This window comes from Nelumbo lutea, chromosome 7, assembly GCF_056320005.1.
Source record: "Nelumbo lutea isolate HS-2025 chromosome 7, American lotus-T2T, whole genome shotgun sequence".
NCBI lineage: Eukaryota > Viridiplantae > Streptophyta > Magnoliopsida > Proteales > Nelumbonaceae > Nelumbo > Nelumbo lutea.
Window position 1 is genome coordinate 56016816 of NC_142690.1, and position 19758 is coordinate 56036573.

The 19758-nt window shown below is 40.0% G+C and overlaps 1 protein-coding gene across 1 annotated transcript in view; it reads left to right on the forward strand.

Moving 5' to 3' along the window:
- GRL (transcription activator) overlaps window positions 1–19758 on the forward strand; it is a 161540-nt gene that overhangs the window by 46461 nt on the left and 95321 nt on the right. Inside the window, exon 11 of the mRNA XM_088954124.1 lies at window positions 8109–8251. Coding sequence (XP_088810250.1) covers window positions 8109–8251 — 143 coding nt within the window. The remainder of the gene's footprint in view (window positions 1–8108; window positions 8252–19758) is intronic.

Here is a 19758-nt window from a genome sequence, read left to right on the forward strand (position 1 = left end):
GGCCATTCGGCCCATCTTCTCTACAACTCAAAAGGGGCCAGAAAGGAAATTGTTCTTTCAAAGGCAATTCTCCCACCCAAAGTTGTTCCCAAAACTTCACCAGGTTCCCAGAGCAAAGATCATACCTGATAAATGACAAAAAGGAAGGAAGAATGGCGTGAATGGATCTCCATGGCGATGCTCTTGTAGCCCTTGCAAAAATCCCAACATCCTAGCAATCATTCGCTTGTTCATGAATACTCAAGATCACCTAAGCCCGCAACTTATCCCTATCCCCTGCTAGTCTCCATAACTATTTCTCCAACAAAACCTCATTTATCTTTTGAATATTTCCGATGCCCAATCCTTCCTCAACTCTATTGTTAGAGACTATTCCTAACTATATGATCTCTTCTCTCCACCCTTGGTTCCCACAAAAATCACTCATAAGTTTTTCCAAAGTTCTACTCACTCTCTCTGGGATCCTAAAGACAGATAAGAAATATACTGGTAGGTTGGATAGTGTGGACTTTATTAATGTGATTCTTCCACCCAAGGATAAATAAATTTTCTTCCCAGAGACTAACTTTTTAGTGAACCTATCAACTATTGTTATTTCTTGGATTTTCCCCTAAAGGCATCCCCAAATAATTTGGAGGCATTGCGACACCACACATCCCATAATTTGAGTCCTTTTTGTCATCTCCCCCTCATCCATATTAATTCCCACTATACAACTCTTGTCAAAACTAACCTTCAGATTTGACATTTTATCAAATACTTGAACCACTTCAAGTTTCTAACCCACCTAACATCATCACCTTCACAAAAAAGAAGTGTATCTTCTCCAAACTATAGATGAGTGACTGGTGCCCCATCCCTTCCAACCCTCCAAACCCTCGCCAAGTTTCTAAAATCTGTCTTCTCTATTAGCCTACCCAACACTTCTACAATTAGAGTGAAAAGGAATGGAGAAAGGGGGTCCCCTTGCCTAATCCTTCTGACTACTTCAAAGTGATCTACTATTGCTCCATTCATCAAAATTGTATAATGGCATGCCTCAATACACCTCAGAATCGATTTACATTTCTCCCCAAAGCCAAAACATTCCATCACTTGTATTAAAAAAGACAAATCCACCATATCATAAGCTTTCTCCAAGTCCAGTTTACATACAACACCCTTCTTCCTAGCTCTATTTAAATCCTCCACACTCTCATTTGCAATTAATATTTGATCAGTAATCTGTCTATTTCCCATAAATGCACCTTGATTCTATTAAATTAAAGTTGGAAGCGCCACTCTAATTCTCCTAGATAGGACCTTAGCAATAATTTTGTATATTCATCAAATTGATAGGTCTGAACTCTCTTGGATGATTTTCTCCACTTTTCTCTAAAATCAAAGCAATAAAAGTTGAGTTTATCCCCGTATTTATCACCACCCTCCAAAGAATTCATTGAACACTTTTTGGATGTCCTGCTTCAATATATCCCAACAATTCTGATAAAATTCAATTGTAAACCCATTTGGTCTTGGCGCATTGGATCTATCCATTGAGAATATTGCTTCCCTTATTTCCTCTCCACCTCAAACTTCCTTGCAAGCCAAATCTTAAGGTCCTTAGATAATCTGGGTCAGTGCAAACCCTCTATCTAAATTCTCTCATTTATGGGTATCTGTAAATATAGTTAAAGTGTTCCATAAAAGCCCCTGCAATCTCTACCTGTAAAGAGACAATGTTTTTCCTTCTATCATTAGCCATAGTGTGAAAGAATTTATTATTCCTATCCCCCTCTTTCACCCATCTGTGCCTAGATTTTTGCCTCTAGCTGATTTCTTCTCTATATTATAAGTCTATATGCTTCCTAAGGGCCTACTTATCCTGCTTGTCCCTCTCAAAGGTTCCTCCACCTTCCTTTGCATCTATTCCTCAATTTGACTAATTACCTCCTATTTTCTCCCTTCAATCCCGCTAAATTGATGGATTTCCATTCTTTAATCTTTCCTTTTAAATCCTTCAACTTCTAGTGAAATTTCATACCCTCCCAGTTAGCCCTTGGATGACTCTCATTCCACCAATTCTTAACCATCTCAACAAACCCAGGGTGACAACCACATATTCTCAAACCTGAAAGGGGCTGGTCCTCTACTACCCAACTCCTCCTTAGCGAAAGTGATAGGCCAATGATTCGAGGCTACCCTAGCAAGGCCTAGAGGTTACTGCTCCCCAATGTTCCTCCCAGTCTGTCGTAAACAAAAATCCATCCAATTTAGAGCAAATGTCGATTGCTTGTAATCACATGAAGATGGTTAAGCGGAACTCGACTGAGGACCATAATATTGGTCTATTGTCATTTCAACTTGACACTAATGACAAGTCAAAACTGATTAGCGTCTCAAAGATTGGTATGCAATGGATCCTAGACCAGAAGCATTGGAAGTGAGTTCTGTCTAGTCGGTGAATGATTGCCCAACCCTAGGTGTTCAAGGTGTAGGTTGGAGGATGCTGATGATGGAGGATGAAGATGATGACTTAGAACCATAAGTTGATTCATTTGGTGGCAATGAAGGGATGGGAAAGATTTGCTAGAGAAAGTTGAGGATTTGGTAAGCATAGATATCCTATTCACAATTGAAGACAACTTAAGGTGATCTCATCTTTGGTTCTAGCAGCGGAAAGCAGGGGTGCCAACATAATGGAGTAGTAAGAAGATATCGAGGTAGGAATCTGAAGCCTAATCAAAAGGGTACTAGAACCAAAGTCTTTGTTTTAGGTAGGGTGTTTGTAAGGGATTAGTTGAGGATCACTAGAGATAGAACAAAGGGTCGAGGGAGGGATAGGCGAGTAGTGGTAGTAAACAAAGAATTAAATCACTGACGAAAGATTTCCTAGTAGAAACTCCAAATAGGGTGATTGGTGAGCCCCAAATTCCTGAATAGGAAAAGATAAAAAATCCATTTAGTGTGATTGTGTCTTCACCTCACCAGGATCTAGGTAATCTTGTCAATACAGTTTTAAATATGTCCTGCTCCGTGCCTATAATTGTTGTTCCAGGTTCCAAGGTAGCCTCTAAGCCACAGGCTGAAAGTAGGGAAGAAGAAGGTGGTTTATATGTTGAGAGAGAATTAGAAGAGGAAGATAGGGGAAGAAGAATATGGGAGATGATTGAGATGTTTTTTGAGGATTTTAAGAGAAAGGAATTGGAGAAGGGCAGCTATTTTGAAGAGGGAGATTTTTGGAATGAATCTGATAGATCTGTTACAAAATCTGGGGTAGATTTTGAGGTAAGAGAAGATGGGTCTTGGTCGAGTGATTCAGTTGCTAAGTTTGTGGAAAAATCAGATTGTAAAATACAAGATCCAAATGGCTTGGAAGTGTATTTAAGAAAAATAAGGAGGTAGGCAAGGTCCAAATGGCATCATGGAAGAGTAGTTATTTGTCCCTACGAGGAAGGATCACCCTAATTAAATTTACACTAGCCAACTTGCCTATTTATTTTTGTCAATCTTTAGGATTCCAGATGGGCTAAGTAGAAGACTAGAGGAGTTGATGAGGGACTTTTTATGGGAGACAAGGGAGGAGAAGAAGGATCATATAGTAAATTGGGAAGTAGTGTGTAGAAACAATTGATAGAAATAAGTTGTGGGCAAAAGGTGATCGTTAGCATTCATAGGCTTGTAGCTGATGGATGGGATACTAGCGTCTTGGCTAGGGCTTCAAGTGTTTCTCCTTGGAAGTCCATTCGTGATATCCTACCTTTAATCTTACCATACATCAGATATAACTCTGGTTCTGGAACTCTTGTCGAAATTTAGGATCATGTTTGGGTGGACAACTTATCATTAAAAGCACAATTCTCTTCTCTTTATGCCATCTCCGGCCGTAGGGAGGAGTCTCTTTCCTATTTCATGGTCCCATCTAATTCAAGAATTGGTTTTGACTGGGATTTGGGGTTCAAAAGAGGGCTGCATGAGTGTGAAATTGTCGGTGTTATGAGCATACTTTTTTTATTGGAAAGGGTAACTTCATTAATACAATTTAATAATAACTTTCCAGAGTTAAGTACAGCTGTCAACCCCTAAACAGGTGTTGAGCCTCGGTAATCTTTCTTACATAACTGCATGGAACATTCTCTCCCTCACAGTCCCTTGTTTAGCCAACGTGTCAGCTAAACCTTTAGCTGATCTCCTTGTCCATTTGAAGCATGCACCAATCTCCCTTGTTGTGGTGAGGATTTCCCTTACGGGCTTTCTATAAATCCAGGCTCCCAATTTCTAGATCGCAGCCACTCAATCAACAATTTAGAGTCTCCCTCTATCTCAATTTGGTGTAACCCCAATTGTTTGGCATATCTTACACCTTGAAGCAAGGCCATCACCTCCACTCTCAATGAGTCCCCCACTCCTATTGGTCCTAAAAACATAGCCACAATTCTTCCATTTTCATCTCTGAATACTCCTATACCTGAAGGGCCCGGGTTACATCTATAATTTCCGTCGAAGTTCAATTTTACTATTTGTTGTGTTGGTGGGGACCACAATTCCTGCACAATAGGTTTTATGGAAGTTGTAGATGCCACCACTTCCCAATTCCTGTAAATGTCTTCAGTTGAGAAGTCTTTAAAAAAATCCAAAGTTTTCAACCATTGAATAGTCGTAATGATTATCCTTTCTACAACTGCCTCCTTGGATTTCTCCACTCTTGTGTTTCTTCACATTAATCTTCCATGTCTCTTCGGTTGCCTGAAAAAGCTTGGGTTAAAAAGGTTTGCCACATCTGGGGGGGGGGGGTGGGGGTGTCCACCTGAACCTAAGATGGAAGAGAACCAGGCCCAAATAAAGCACACAAACGGACAAGAAATTAATAGGTGTCCGATCGTCTCACCAGAGCCCAAACAGATGCTGCAAAAAGGGATAAGAGGATTTGGACTCCCTCATGCTCTGGTTCCTTCACATGTGCCTCCTTTTTTCTCATCCCTTATTCAGCTGAGTGATAGTCCTGGATTGGCATTTCCAGTAAAGGGAGGTTTGGATTTAACCTATTCTGTCTAGGGTCGGTGGTTTTTGTTGGGAAGTGTATTTGAAAAGAATTAATACCAATGACTTATTGCAGACAAAAAGACCTAATTGGTGTTTTCCCCCAATGGTGTTCTCTATGCCAGGTCAATGGTGAGAATTGCTATCACTTATTAATTTCCTACCATTTTTCTTCTTCAATTTGGGAGTGGTTTCTCTCTTTGTTTGGGTGCAGTTGGAACCCTCCACCTAATGTACAAAGTCTATTTGCTCCTATTTTTGTAAGTTGGCCAAAGAAAAGGGGAAAGATGTTATAGAGGTGCACAAGGGCAGCAGTTTGTTGGACAATTTGGGAAGAGAGGAGCTGGAAAATGTTTCTTGATAAAGATAGAAACAGAGATGTTATTGTTGAAGTCATCACCATTAGAGTGGTCCATTGGATGAAGTATTTGGATCTTATTAAGGACATTCCTGGGGGTGAATTGATGAGGAAATGGAGGGAGGTAGCTGATTCTTCTCCTTTAAAGGAGGCTGTTAGGCCATTTTGGTCTCCACCTTCTGGAGGATTTATTAAGCTCAATTTTGATGGCCACAATGAAGGTAATCTGGATCCGTATGGCATTGTAGGAGTCTTTAGAAATGAGGAAGGAAAAGTCTTTGCATTCTATCAGGCCCAATTGGAGTAGGTGATTCATTGAGGGCTGAAATCCTAGCTGTTTTGGAAGGAATTCAAAAGGCTAAGGAGTTGAATATCCAAAAGTTCTCAATTAAAGGAAAATCAAAGCTTGTAATAAATTGGCTTTTAAAGGACGAGGAGGCTGGATGGTGATGCTACATCTATGAGGAAAGGAAAATACATATCCTAGGTAGTTCCCTAAGTTCCCTAACCATCTTTCCTTAATAACTATCCATAATTTTCATAAGAAAATTATAAACTTCATGTTTATGTCTAGAAAATCAACATATTTATGAGAAGAAAAAGAAGGAAAGAAAATAAAGTTCAAAAAATATGGGGACTGAACCCCTATTTTTGTTAATGGAAAAGAAGAAGAAGAAGAAGAAGAAGAAGAAGAAGAAGAAGAAGAAGAAGATGTGGAGGAAGAAATGTGCTGATTAGACAAAACTTTAAGTTTTTCCCTTACTTATTGGTTCAAATTCTGTAATTTTTGAGGGTTCAATATAGCAGTTAGCAATGTTTTTGTTGATTAAACCCTAACAAATAAGAAAATAATAAAAGGAAATTAGTTTATAAACACAAAAAATGAATATTTTTGTTTAATAATGTCTATTTTATAATTATAATCTCCAAAAAGTAACAATATAAAAGTATTTTAGAAGACAATATACAAAACTGCTAGGCGACTGGGCGAGGCGAGCCTCCAAGGATGCCTTGTCACCTAGGCGTAACGTTGACAACTATGGTTATGAGGTTATTACAGGGTGGAGGTGATATTTTATTGGGTCAGAAGGAAACCAATGCTTTTGCTGACACACTTGCTAAACAAGGGGTGGGAAGGAACAATTTGTTTTGGGTTATGTTGTAATTTGAAATTTTTGGGGAGGGCTAATAGAGTTTATCCCTCCCCTTCTTCTCGTATGTCCTTAATTGTTCTTTATTAATGAATTTGCTTCTGTTATTGATAAAAAAATCCCCACTGATTCACAAAACATGCACCTACTGGCCTTCAATAAAAAAAACATGCACCACTAACCATTTGAAAATCTTTCCTTCTTAAATTGTCTTGCGTCAGAATCTATTCATGGATACCAACCAAGCAAAATCTTCCACCCTTGGAGGAATAGGGTTTCCCCAAACACCCGTGACAGCAATTCTTTAAACCTGATTCCTAGCCAAATCTTTACAAAATGACTTCACCTAAAATCTCCCATTCTTACACTCCTTCCACCATCTTGTATTTCTTGAACAGTTGAACTACCAATCCAATAAGGGTCTTCTAATTTATTTTGATAAATAATAAATCACATTTCCTTGGAATCAAGAGGAGATTACAGACCCTTGGGGAGGTGCGAGTTGCCGCCTCTCCAAGACATGGAATCCACAAAAATGAACCCAAAAAAACTAAAACAAAGAACACATGCTTGCTACTATAAGATTACAATTTAGCCCAAAACCCTGTATCCTTAACTGTCCCTTGTTTTGCCAAAGTATCCGCAAGGGCATTCACTTATCTCCCCACCCACTGTACTATAACATTTATATTTCTTGTCAGCCATTTAAATCTCTTGAGCTTGTTCTTGTAGATCCAAATGACCTCCTCTGAACTATTTACCCACCCCACTACTATCTTAGAATCCCCTTCAATCAGCAATTGCTCCACTCCCAAATCTTTTGCAAGAAGAACTCCTTGTATGACAGCTAACAATTCTGCTCTAACAGAATTCCCAACTCCCAAAGGGCCAGTGTAGAGAAGAATGACCTTTCCATTCTCATTTCTCAGAACTCCCAAACCAGAGGGCCCTGGGTTGCCCTGGCTGTTCCCATCAAAGTTCAGTTTCAAAAAACCTTGTGGAGGGGTGGCCCAGTTTGTGAAAGTCCTATCCGTTAAGGATGAGCAGCTTGCTACTGCTGTCCAATTCCTCCATAAATCATTAAAGGAGAAAGGTTGAAACAGTTCCATACACTTTAACCAGTGTATTGCTCTATTCGTGATGCAATCCTTCAAGGCCTGGTTGTTCCTTTCTTTCTCGTGGAATATTCTATTATTCCTTTCTTCCCAAATTGTCCAAATCAAAGCTGCTCTTGCACACCTCCACATACTTTTTCCTCTTTTTTGGGGCCAAGAGAAACTAGATGGGTTGAACAACTAGTTTATTTCTGATGGCGTTTCCCACCTGCACCCAAATAAGGAGAAAAGTCAAACCTTTCTAAATTTAGGGCACTGCACCACCACTCCCTGTCTAACTTGAAAGCATTAAGAAATTGTTGTATTCTTTTCACTTAGATTGTACAACCTTGGGCACACCTCCCAAAGCCATCCACCCCCATCCAATCATCCTCCCAATAATCCTTATGAACTTTTCTTCAATTTTATGTTTTTCTCTTATTTCCTAATCATGTCAGTTGATCATTATGTAACCTTGAAATGCAGTATATACTTTTGCACGAAGACTATCAATTATATGTTCTACCACGGATATTAGAATCAAAGAAAATGGCAAAATCTGGACGGACAAAACAAAAAGAAGCAGATTTGGAGTATAGTGTTGCAAAGCAGGTTGAGAAAATGATAAGGTATGTAATTGATTCTTTTTCTTTTTTAAAATTTTCAGAAAGAGAAAGGAGGAAAAACATTCTTGTAGGTTATGTTGAGCAATTAGGATTCATGTAGCTGATCATATAGTTGGGGCAAGATTTAGTTGGATTGGGTGATAAGAAAAACCAAAGAACGATGACTTTGCAATGCTTCCTGGTCATATTGTTACTTAATTCTGGTAGACTTTCTTATCTCCAAATTCGCTTGCATTGCCTTGGGAGTTAGGGAGGGTGTCTAGTGGTTGCTATTGCATGACACAAGTTTAGCAGTTACTGCCATTACTGATTGGTTAACTAGAAAACTTTTCCAAAAGTAATTGTTGAAAATGCTGGTGAGGGCACTACCTCAGAAGTCATATCATATGATAATAATATAACTCCACTCTGGGACAATGATTTGGTGATAATATTTATAACCTTCTGTGCTTCTTAGTGCATGGTTTAAAAAAAATATCATTGCCTGGCATTTTCTAGGTGCCATTTTTATCTCTTAGTATAGGGGCTATTACTTGGTGTAGTTGTAAAATCTTGGGCTGGCAAGTATCAGAATGCAGGTTCGAGTCTCAATGTAGCTACTTTGTGTCAAAAAAATGCCAAAGGTTAGGACCATACCTAGTCCTACTCCTCCTAAAGGAAGACCGAAGTAACTCATAGACCATTGGATGATAGAACAACCTAGGGCATCTAAATCACCCTCGTATACATTTATTTTGGCCATGGAGATTTTAGCGTTTATCTTATTTTAAGGTTGGACATCTTCTCAAAGAGTTCTACCACCGCCCTCAGATTTCTCATTTGAAGAATATCCACATCCCCACAAAAGATTATGATGTCATCAACAAACTAGAGGTGCATGACTACCACTCTCTCCCTCCCCACCCTCTTATGAGTTGTGAGCTATCATTTTTAGATAATTAACCTACTAAGCGCATCCACTATAAGGGTAAAGAGAAGGGTTGAAAGTGGGTTCCCTTGCTTAATTCTTTTGATTGTAGGGGAAAAAAAATCCTTTGCAACTCTATTGACTAAAACTGAGTAATGACAAGTTTGCAAGAACTCACGAAAAAATCCTTTATGATATGTTTATCAAAGCATCATAAATCATGTTATTTACTATTAAACAACAAAAATAAAAGTTCTTTTGGTTTCACGCACAATTTTCTGGAGTAAAAAGAATCACATAGATAAGATGAATATGGAAGGTGGGCTAGGTGGCTTGCCTCCTTCATCATTTGACACTCATTTCACCAAGTTGTTTGGCCATGGCCATGGCTGAGGTGAGGATTTGAACATTTCGTTGCTGGAGCTCTAACTTGGCCCAAGGCTTTAGCCCGTCCATGAAGTTGAACAATAAGTCTGTCTGACATGTTGGTGACCTCCAGTGTAAGAGCTGAAAACTCTTTGACATACTCATGGAGCGAGTCATCGAGTTTGAGTGCTTTCAACTTGTGACAAGCAAGATACTCCACGTTTTTTTTTTTTCGATCAATAACAGAAACTTTTATTAATTAAAGGGATATGGAAAAGATACAACAAGAAGGGGGGTAAAATCTCTTATCCCACCCTAAAAGCATCACATTACAATACAGCCCAAAAGAAACTAGTTCTTCCCATCCCTTGTTTAGCAAGATAATCTGCAAAAGAATTGGCGCTCCTCTTGGACCATTGAAACTGAATTTGCATGTCTTGAGTGAGCTGGTAAATTTTCTTTTTTTCATTCGAGAACTTCCATAAACTAGCCTCTTCCTTCTGCAGCCAGTTAATAGCCAGTTTAGAATCACCCTCCACCAGCAGCTTCCTAATATTCAGCTGTTTGGCTCTTTTAACTCCTTCTAATACTGCTGAAATTTCAGCTCTCAGAGAATCCCCCCAACCTATAGGCCCTGAAAACATAGCCATAATTCGACCTTCTTCATCCCTGAACACTCCTCCAATACCTGAAGGGCCTGGGTTCCCTTCGCTGCTGCCATCAAAATTCAATTTAGTGAACCCCATAGTTGGAGGAGACCAAGTTGGAACAGGAGCATTAAACAGCTGAGCAGACCAGGCAACTTCTTTCCAATTTCTAATGATATCTCCTGTTGAGAAACCTTCAAAAAGCTCCAGACTTGACCTAATGAACCACCCTAATGTAGATTAAATCAGTGATGGCTTCTTTGTTCCTTTCTTTTTCCTGGAAAGTTCGTTGATTTCTTTCCTCCGACACTGACCAACATACAGCTGCTCTTACACATCTCCACAAGATCTTACCTCTCTTTTTTAAACCCCTCATTGGAACAGAGTTAAACAAGCTTAGTACACTTGGGGGAGTGGGCCACCTGCAACCAAAAAGAGAGAAAAACCAACACCAGATTTCTGAAACAAAAGGACGGGAAACAAATAAGTGATAACAGCCCTCACCATTCCTCTTACATAAGATACACCAATGGGATAAACACCATCTTGGCCTTTTCTTTTGAAGTAAGTCACAAGTGTTACACTTTCTTAGGATAGCTTCCCAGCATAAAGCACCTACTCTAGGAGGAATTGTCTACCCCAAACTTCCAGAGCTGGGAAAGGAGGATCAAGGGCCGAAAGGGAATGGGTTAATTCCTTGAAGAAAGAAGAGCATGAAAAAATACCCGAAGGAGTAGGAGCCCAAATCCTATTGTCCAATCTAGCCGGATCAACAACTACCTCCTCCAAAATCTTAATCAAATTATATATGGAATCCAATTCAAAGTTTCTAAGAGGCCTTCGGAAGCCCAAGTTTTGGACATGGTCAGAAGTAGAATCGATTAGGAAAGTAGCAACAAGCTCATTTTGAAACCTTGAGAGAGAAAACAAAGAAGGAAACTACTTTTTCAAAGGCTAGTTAGCCACCCAGATGTGTTCCCAAAATCTTACAGAATTACCAGAGCAAATGTCATACCTGATTAAAAGGAAGGATGGAAGAATAGTATGAATAGACTTCTAGGGGGAAACTCTTGTAACCCTAGATGAAACACCCGTGTCCCAATTGTCTGCCTCTTGCCAATGAATACTTAGGACTATTTTAGTCCACAGATTATCCTTTTCCTTTGCCAGTCTCCATAACCATTTCCCTAACAAGGCTTCATTCTTTTTCTGCAAGTTACCCAAGCCAAGACCACCATCCTTTTTAGCTCTATTTACCAAATCCCACCTAACTCTATGATCCCTTTTCTCCTCCCTAGGTTCCCATAGGAAATCTCTCATGAATTTCTCCAACACCCTACACATTCCCTCAGGAATCTTAAACACAGACAAAAAATATATCGGGAGGTTCGCCAAGGTTGCTTTAATCAATGTTATCCTACCACCCAAAGATGGATAGTTTTTCTTCCATGAAGCTAGCCTTTTTGTGAATTTCTCAATCACCGGATTCCAAAAGTCCCTTCTACTAAGATTATCCCCTAAGGGAAGTCCCAGATATTTTAGTGGCCACTTTGCAATCTTGCATCCCAATATTTAGGCCCTTTTTTCCACCTCTCCATGCCTCATATTAACACCAATCACACAACTCTTATCAAAGTTGACTTTGAGGTTGGTCACATGTTCAAAGACATTAATCACCCGTTTTAAGTTTCTAACCCACCTAATCTCCTCCCCTCCACAAAATAGAATCGTGTTATCTGCAAACTGTAAATGAGTGATCTGAACTCCATCCCTCCCAACTTTCCAACCACTTACCAGACCCCTAGAATCTGCCCTCTCTATAATCCTCCCCAAAACTTCAGCAATCAGGGTAAAAAGAAAGGGGGATAGGGGTCCCCTTGCCTAATAACCCTAGTAGCTGGGAAATGGTCCACTACCCTACCATTCACCAAAATGGAAGAGTGATAGGTCCTAGTGCACCCTTTTATCCACTTACACCACCTTTGCCCAGAAGCAAAGGACCCAAGCACTTCCAACAACACAGACCAATCAACCAAGTCATTAGCCTTTTCTATATCCAATTTACATACCAACCCTTTCTTCCCATTTCTTTTGAAATCTTCCACACTCTCGTTTTCTATTAGTATTTGATCCACAATTTGCCTATTCTTCACAAACGCACCTTGGTTAGGGGAGATAATTGTGGGGAGAACCTCTAGTTCTGCATGAGAGAACCTTGGCAATGATTTTGTATAGGCTATTAACCAAACTGATGGGTCTGAACTCCTTAGGGTGGCAAGCTCCCTCCTTTTTTGGGACTAATGCAATGAAAGTAGAGTTCAGACCAGGGTTAATCACCCCTCTTTCAAAGAATTTTGAGAACATATTCTGGATGTCATCCTTAATAATCTCCCAACAGTCTTGATAAAAGGCCATTGTAAAACCATTGGGTCATGGGGCTTTAGCTCTATCCATAGAGAAGATGGCATCCCTTATTTCCTCCACCTCAAACTCTCTTTCCAACCAATCAATCTACTCATCAAGGAGCCTGGGCCAATCCAAACCTTCAATCCTTAATCTCTCATTTAAGGTTCTCCTAAAAATAGATTTGAAATGATTCACAAAAGCCCCTTCAATCTCATTTTGTTGGGTTAAAGTTATACCATCAATCTCCAATTTAGAAATGCAATTATTCTTCCTTCTACCATTAGCTATAGCATGGAAGAATTTTTTGTTCCTGTCTCCCTCCTTCACCCATTTGTGTCTGGATTTTTGCTTCCAATTGATATCTTCTTTTAAAAGCAGATCCTCCAGATTTTTCCTCAATTCCCATCTCAACTCTTTATCTCTTTCCCCAAAGCAGCCTTGCTCTTCCTTTGCATCTAGCTCCTCTAACTGGTTAATCAACTGTAGCTTCTTTTCTTCTAATCTCCCAAAGTGAAGAATGTTCCACTCTTTAATTTTACCTTTAAGCTCTTTTAACTTCCAGTGGAATCTCATACCTGCCCAATTCACCTCCGGATTACCTGCGTTCCATCATTTTTTCACATTCTCTTTAAAATCTGGATGGAGCAACCACATACTCTCAAATCTGAATGGGGAAGGTCCTCTATTTCTAAATTTAGACTTGAAGAGTGAGATTGGCCAATGATCAGAAGTTACTCTTGGAAGGGCCCTTGACACCATGTCTCCCCAATGCTCCACCCAATCTGTAGTGAAAAGGAATCTTTCTAATTTGGAACAAATTGGATCAGCTTGGAGATTTGGCCATGTGAATCTGTTATGTTGGAGTTCAAGTTCCTTGAGTTCAAAAACATTTATAAACTCATTGAATTTCCTCATACTGATAGTACTCCTTTGTCGTACCTTACTGCACTCTTCACTGAATCTAATCACATTGAAATCCCCTCCTAGCCACCAAGGCCCATCCCATAATCCTTTGATATCTTCCAATTCTTCCCACACTTCCTTCCTTTGTCTGTATCCAGTGGGGCCATAAACATTAGTTAAGACCCATTCAAACCCATCTCCCACTTGTTTGAATTTAACAGACATTGAGAATCTTCCAACTAATTCTTCAACTCCCTCTATCATTTCATTCTTCCACATAGTGACTAATCCTCCTGATGAGCCCCAAGAAGGGTTCATAGCCTAGCTTAGACCGTTTGCCCTCCACACACTTCTAGCCCAACTCTTGTCAAAAGTCATGAGTTTAGATTCCTGGATTAAAAAAATATTTGGGTTTTCTTTCCTTAGAACCTCCTTTATTAGTGTTTTCTTACTTGCTTTCCCCAATCCTCTCAATTCCAACTCACAATCTTCATTGTACCGGAAAAAATCCACTCCACCCCTAAACTTTTCCCTTAATCTTCTCCTTCCCTTCCCCTACCCTTCCTCTCACTAAATTCCTTCTCCCCTTCTACATCCTTTTTCAGCCTCTCAACCTCACTTAACCTTCTTTTTCTCACTTTCCTTCCTCTTTCTTATTCTTCAAATGCACTTTCAGCTCATTCAGATTTTTAATCTTGCAGCCTAGCTTTCCTACAAATTCGGATAAGGAATCCTCTCTTTCAATTCCTTTTTCAACCCCTTTATTTTCGTCCTCTCTATGCCTCCCGTACACCCTCTCCTGTTCCATTCCTCTATCTTTTTTAGACCCACCAACCTCACCCTCATTCATCTTCTCCCTTTCTAATTTCACCCTATTTGTTTTCCCAAGTTCTTCCAAGACTAAATTGCATACCACCTCCTCCTCACCCTTCTTCTGTATCTCCCCACCCCCACACCTCTGTTAGGTTCAAGTCCATGAGTAATTGGTAGTGAGGCAGGCCTGGAATCTGGGAGACAACCTAAGAGCAGAGCAAGGATTAGTTTAAAAACCCAAAACCACAAATATACCTGTGTCTGAAAGAAGAGGTTATTCAACAATAACCTGGGTTTCACAATTCGGTGGCAGAGTATGCTTATGATGGTCACACCCTAGGCATGATTCACCCTTGCTGGTACTTCTGGGGCTCTGTCGTTCATCCCCTCATGATATCTCAAAGTATGAATTCTGGTGTTTAGTCATTACCATCTCATTTATTCCCAGCTCCCTGTTCATTATCTTGTTTGATTGTTTCCTTCCCAAGGTTCGGTTATCCCCCCCAACCTCCAAGTAGCACGCAACATCATTTGTCGGCTCACCATCAGCAGGGATTCTCAGCATGGAGGAACTTGAAAGAAGAAGAAGAAGAAGTGTTTATTGTATTACAGGTTTGAAGAGAAGAAAAGAGAGAAATAGAGAGAGAGAGAGAGGAGAAAAGAAAGAAGGGGTTCAGTGGTGAATGATCTGCTGCCCCATACACTCCTTTATTTATAGCTTTTAGGATCCTTACAAGAATAGGAAATAAACAAAAAATATAAACAATAAGACCGGCCAGCCCAACTTAAAAGAAATTAGAAACTACTAATAAAAGAAATTAGAAACAACTAGGTGTGGGTATGAAACCACACACACTAGAGCCTGAGTGTGGGTATGGAACCCCACACTCGTGGCTAACCAACTATTTCTTCACTCCTCAAGTTGGGAGTAGATATTTGTCATTCCCAACTTGCGTAGATCTATCTCCAATTTGCCTTTTGTGACTGCTTTGGTGAAGAGATCAGCTAACTGCATGCCTAAGACAATGTAAGGAAGGCATACTTCTTGAGATGCGACTCGCTCTTGGATGAAATGTCTGTCAAACTTGATATACTTAGTCCTGTCATGCTATATTGGGTTGTGGGCAATATTAATTGCAGCTTGATTATCACAATACAACATCAGAGGCTTTTCATAATCAACCTCCAATTCATTAAGCAAGGATCTCAGCCATAACGCTTCTGCAACACCATTGGCCATGGATCTGTATTCCACTTCTGCAATGGAGTGAGCAACAACATTTTATTTCATGATTCTCCAGGAAACATGATTTTCCCCCACAAATGCACAATATCCAGAGGCGGACCTCCTATAATAAACACTTCCAGCCCAATCCACATCTGTATACACTTCTATTTTCATATGCCCATCATTCTTGAAGAGTAAACTTCTCCTTGGACATCTCTTTAAGTAGGCAAGGATCCTTTCTACTGCAAGGAGATGGGTGGTCCTAGGAGAATGCTTGTATTCACTGACAACACTGACGGCATAAGAAATATCTGGTTGGGTTAGACAGAGATAAAGAAGTTTCCCAACCAGCCTTTAGTACATAGCCCTGTCCTCAAGGAGTTCACTTTCTGCACCTATTTATGGTTAGGCTCAATGGGACTATCAACAGGTTTCACTCCTAACTTGCCAGTTTCTTCCAATAAGTCCAAAACATACTTCCTTTGGGAGATGAAAATGCCATGCTTGGATTGAGCTACCTCAAATCCTAGGAAATAGTGTAACTTTCCTAGTTCTTTCACTTCAAATTCCTTGTGAAGTTGCTGTTTTAGGGTTTCAATTTCACTACTGTCACTTCCTGTTATCACAATGTCATCTACATAAACTGCTAGTAGAGTCAGGGAATGACCTGTCTTCTTAAAGAAGAGGGTGTGATCTGACTGAGCCTGTATGAATTTGAATTTGTCCAAAGCCAGTCTAAACCTATCAAACCAAGCTCTCAGGGATTGATTCAGCCTGTACAAGCCCTTTTTCAAAAGGCAAACTTTCTTTCCTGCTTCTGTACTATAAAATCAAGGGGTAACTCCATGTATATTTCCTCTTGCAAGTCTCCATTGAGGAAGGCATTCTTAACATCTAGCTGAAATATTTGCCATGAGAAGTTTGCGGCAATGGATAAAAGAACTCTGATAGTGTTCATTTTTGCAATAATGCAAAGTTTGCAATAAGTGCAAAGCTGAAATAGTGGCCATTGAGGAAGGCATTCTTAACATCTAGCTGAAACTTATGCCATAAGTTTGTGTGAATCCCTCTGTAACCAATTTGGCCTTATACCTCTCTATAGTACCATCAACATTATATTTCACAGTAAACACCCATTTGCATCCAACAACTTTCTTCCCTTAAGGCTGGTTAACTAGTTCCCATGTGTTGTTCTTGACAAGAGCATCCATCTCTATTTGCATTGCTTTCTTCCATTTAGGTATCAAAAGAGTTTTTTGCACTTTTTTGGGTATAGGAATAGAAGAAATAGATGCCAAGTAAGATTTGTAGGATTCTGAGAGACAATTATAGGAAAGGAAGTTGGAGATGCAATGGGCAGTGGATGAGGTGCAACGGCTCTTCCCTTTACGAATCGCAATTGGAAGATCAAGGTCATATGTCGGTGAAGGATGAACCTCTGTAACAGTGGGAGCAGTAGTAGTGTCTGGATCTGGAGCTGTAGAAGATGTTGGATCTGGCCTGGATTGCTGTTGAGTACGAGAATCAACCTGCTTCCACCACTTACTGTGATACACCCTCAACTCCTTGCATTTTTGACAACCTTCTTCGCAACCCCCCCACAGTAACCGAGATAGGTAAAGGAACTCTTGGAGCTGAAACTGAAATCCCTTCCTCACTATTCTCCCCCTGAGGAGAAGCCTTATGATAGTAGGGCATATCCTCAAAGAAGGTGACATCCATGGACACAAAGTGCTTCCTTGAAACTGGCTCATAACAACAATATCCCTTTTGATTTTGTGCATACCCAAGGAAAATACACTTAGTGGCTTGGGATCAAACTTGGAGCGACGAGGTCCAAGGATTTGAACAAAAAAAGTACACCCAAAAGTTTTGAGGGGAATAGTGAATAGGTCCTCTTCTAGATATAGAAGACTGAACGAGGTTTGCATGTTTAGGACCCATGAAGGAACCCTGTTAATGAGGTATATGGCTGTACGGATTGCATCTCCCTAGAAGCGTATGGGAACATTGGAGTTGAGCATGATGCTTCTAGCTACTTCTAAAATATGTCTGCTTTTTCTCTTAGCAACCCCATTTTGCTGAGGTGTGTGAGGACAGGTGCTCTGATGAATGATCCCATGATTAAGGAGATAGGATGCCAAGGGTTTTACAAAGTATTCCTTAGCATTATCAGATCTAAGAATCTTGATCTTGGTTTCAAATTGAATTAGGATCATCTGATGGAAAGCTTGGGTCAGAGTGGGGACCTCATATCGAGAGTGCATAAGATAGACCCATGAAAAACATGTATAGTCATCAACAAATAATAAGAAATATTTGTACCCCCCCATGGTGGGAGTATGGTAGGGCCCCCAAACATTGGTATGCATAACCTCAAAAGGAAGATTGCTTCTTTTATCACTTAAAGGATAAGATGATCTACTATGTTTTGTAAGTTCACAATTTCACATTTTAACCCAAACAGTTCTACTGACTCAAATAAGTTTGGAAAAAGACTTTAAAGATCCAAAAGATAAATGACCTACGCAGTTGTGCCAAAGCATAATCTTACTACAAGACTGAGAAACAAACAATTTCCTTGTTTCACTATGCTCCCCTTTTGAATGTTCCATCAAGTAGACTCCATTCATCTCACGTCAAATTCCAATCACCTTCGTTTCCAGATCCTAAAAAATACACTGATTAGGGAAAAAAGTTACCAAACAATTTTGATTTTTAGTAATACTACTAACTGAAAGTAAGTTAGCACTAAGCTTGGGAACATGCAAAGCTGAGGATAGGGTGATGGCATCTGATAGTCTGATGTCTCCCTTGCCAGAAATTGGTACAAGAGAGCCATCAACAATAGAAACTTTGTCTCTCCCAGAGGATAAACAATAGGTGCTAAATAGAGTAGATATGCTGGTCATATGATCTGAAGCACTTGAATCTATTACTCAGGAAGGTCTAGTATTACCTGGGACAGAAGCATGACAAGCAGTAGCTCTTGTACCTGTATGAGCAAGGGCTGAAGTAGGCTGTTGAGCTGATGTAGGCTGAGCTGAATTACTAAATTCATTCTCTAGCTGAGTCAGAGCAACTCGGGCTGCTGCTAGGGTATCTAGAGGAGTGCCTCTTGTGCTTGATGAAGTTGTACTATCAGTGTTGACAGCCATATTAGCATTCCCTTTCTTATTTCTGAGTTTTGCTGGAACTAGATGAGGGTGCAACTTCCAATAGGTGTCCTTAGTATGTTTAGGTTTCTTGCAGTGTTCACATACTAAGTCCTTCTTAGCTTCCTTCTTCTCCTTATCCCCCCCAGATTTAGGTCTAACTGCTACCAAGGCTGATTCGGAGGGTTGTTGCCACAACATAACCTTTCTCCTCATTTCTTCACCATGCACTAGGGAATAGGCTTGTGATAAAGTCACACTATCTCTTGTCAACAACTGTTGTCTCACAATGTCATATTCAGAGTTCAAACCAACTAGGAACTCAAAAACTTTGTTAGGTTCAACCTGCTTTCTATATGTTTGTGCATCTTTCTGACTCTCCCACTCAATTGTTTCAAGATGATCAATTTCATGCCACAAGGATTTTAAGGTTGAAAAGTTAACAGAGACCTGCTTCTCTCCTTGCCTCAGATTTTTAACGTCACATTTTTAGCTCATAAGCCTTAGCAACATTAAGAGGTTCTGAGTAAGTTTCCTTCATGACATCCCATATTTCCTTACCTGTTTTGGCCCACAAGTAGTTTCGGCTGGTGTGTGGATGCATAGAGTTGCACTGCCATGTCATCACCAAAAATTTTCTTGGACCCACCTAGCATAAGTAGGGTCCTCCTTGGAGGGTTCCTTCACATCCCCTAGCAAGAAGTTCAATTTTCCTCTACTCCCAATAGCCATCATGGCTGATTGGGCCCATTCCAAGTAGTTTGATCCATCAAACATAACAGTTGTAATCTAAAAGGTGTTTTCAGTCATGTTACCTGAACCACCAGTCCTAAAAGCACATTCCCCTTGGTTCTTGTACTCCATTCTAAGTCAAGAAGAGGCTTTAAACTACTGTGACAAGAAAAAACTGTATTTCAAGGCTGATAACAACCGACCTAGGACGATGATTTTGCAGTTAGATAATAGTCAACTACTGTCCTAGGATTGATATCAATCCTGGACTGATTGGTATCAGTCCTGAGATTTTCTATTCGTACCTTTCTGAATGAATAACAAAGTCCTTTTGAGTATCAATCTCAAGAAAA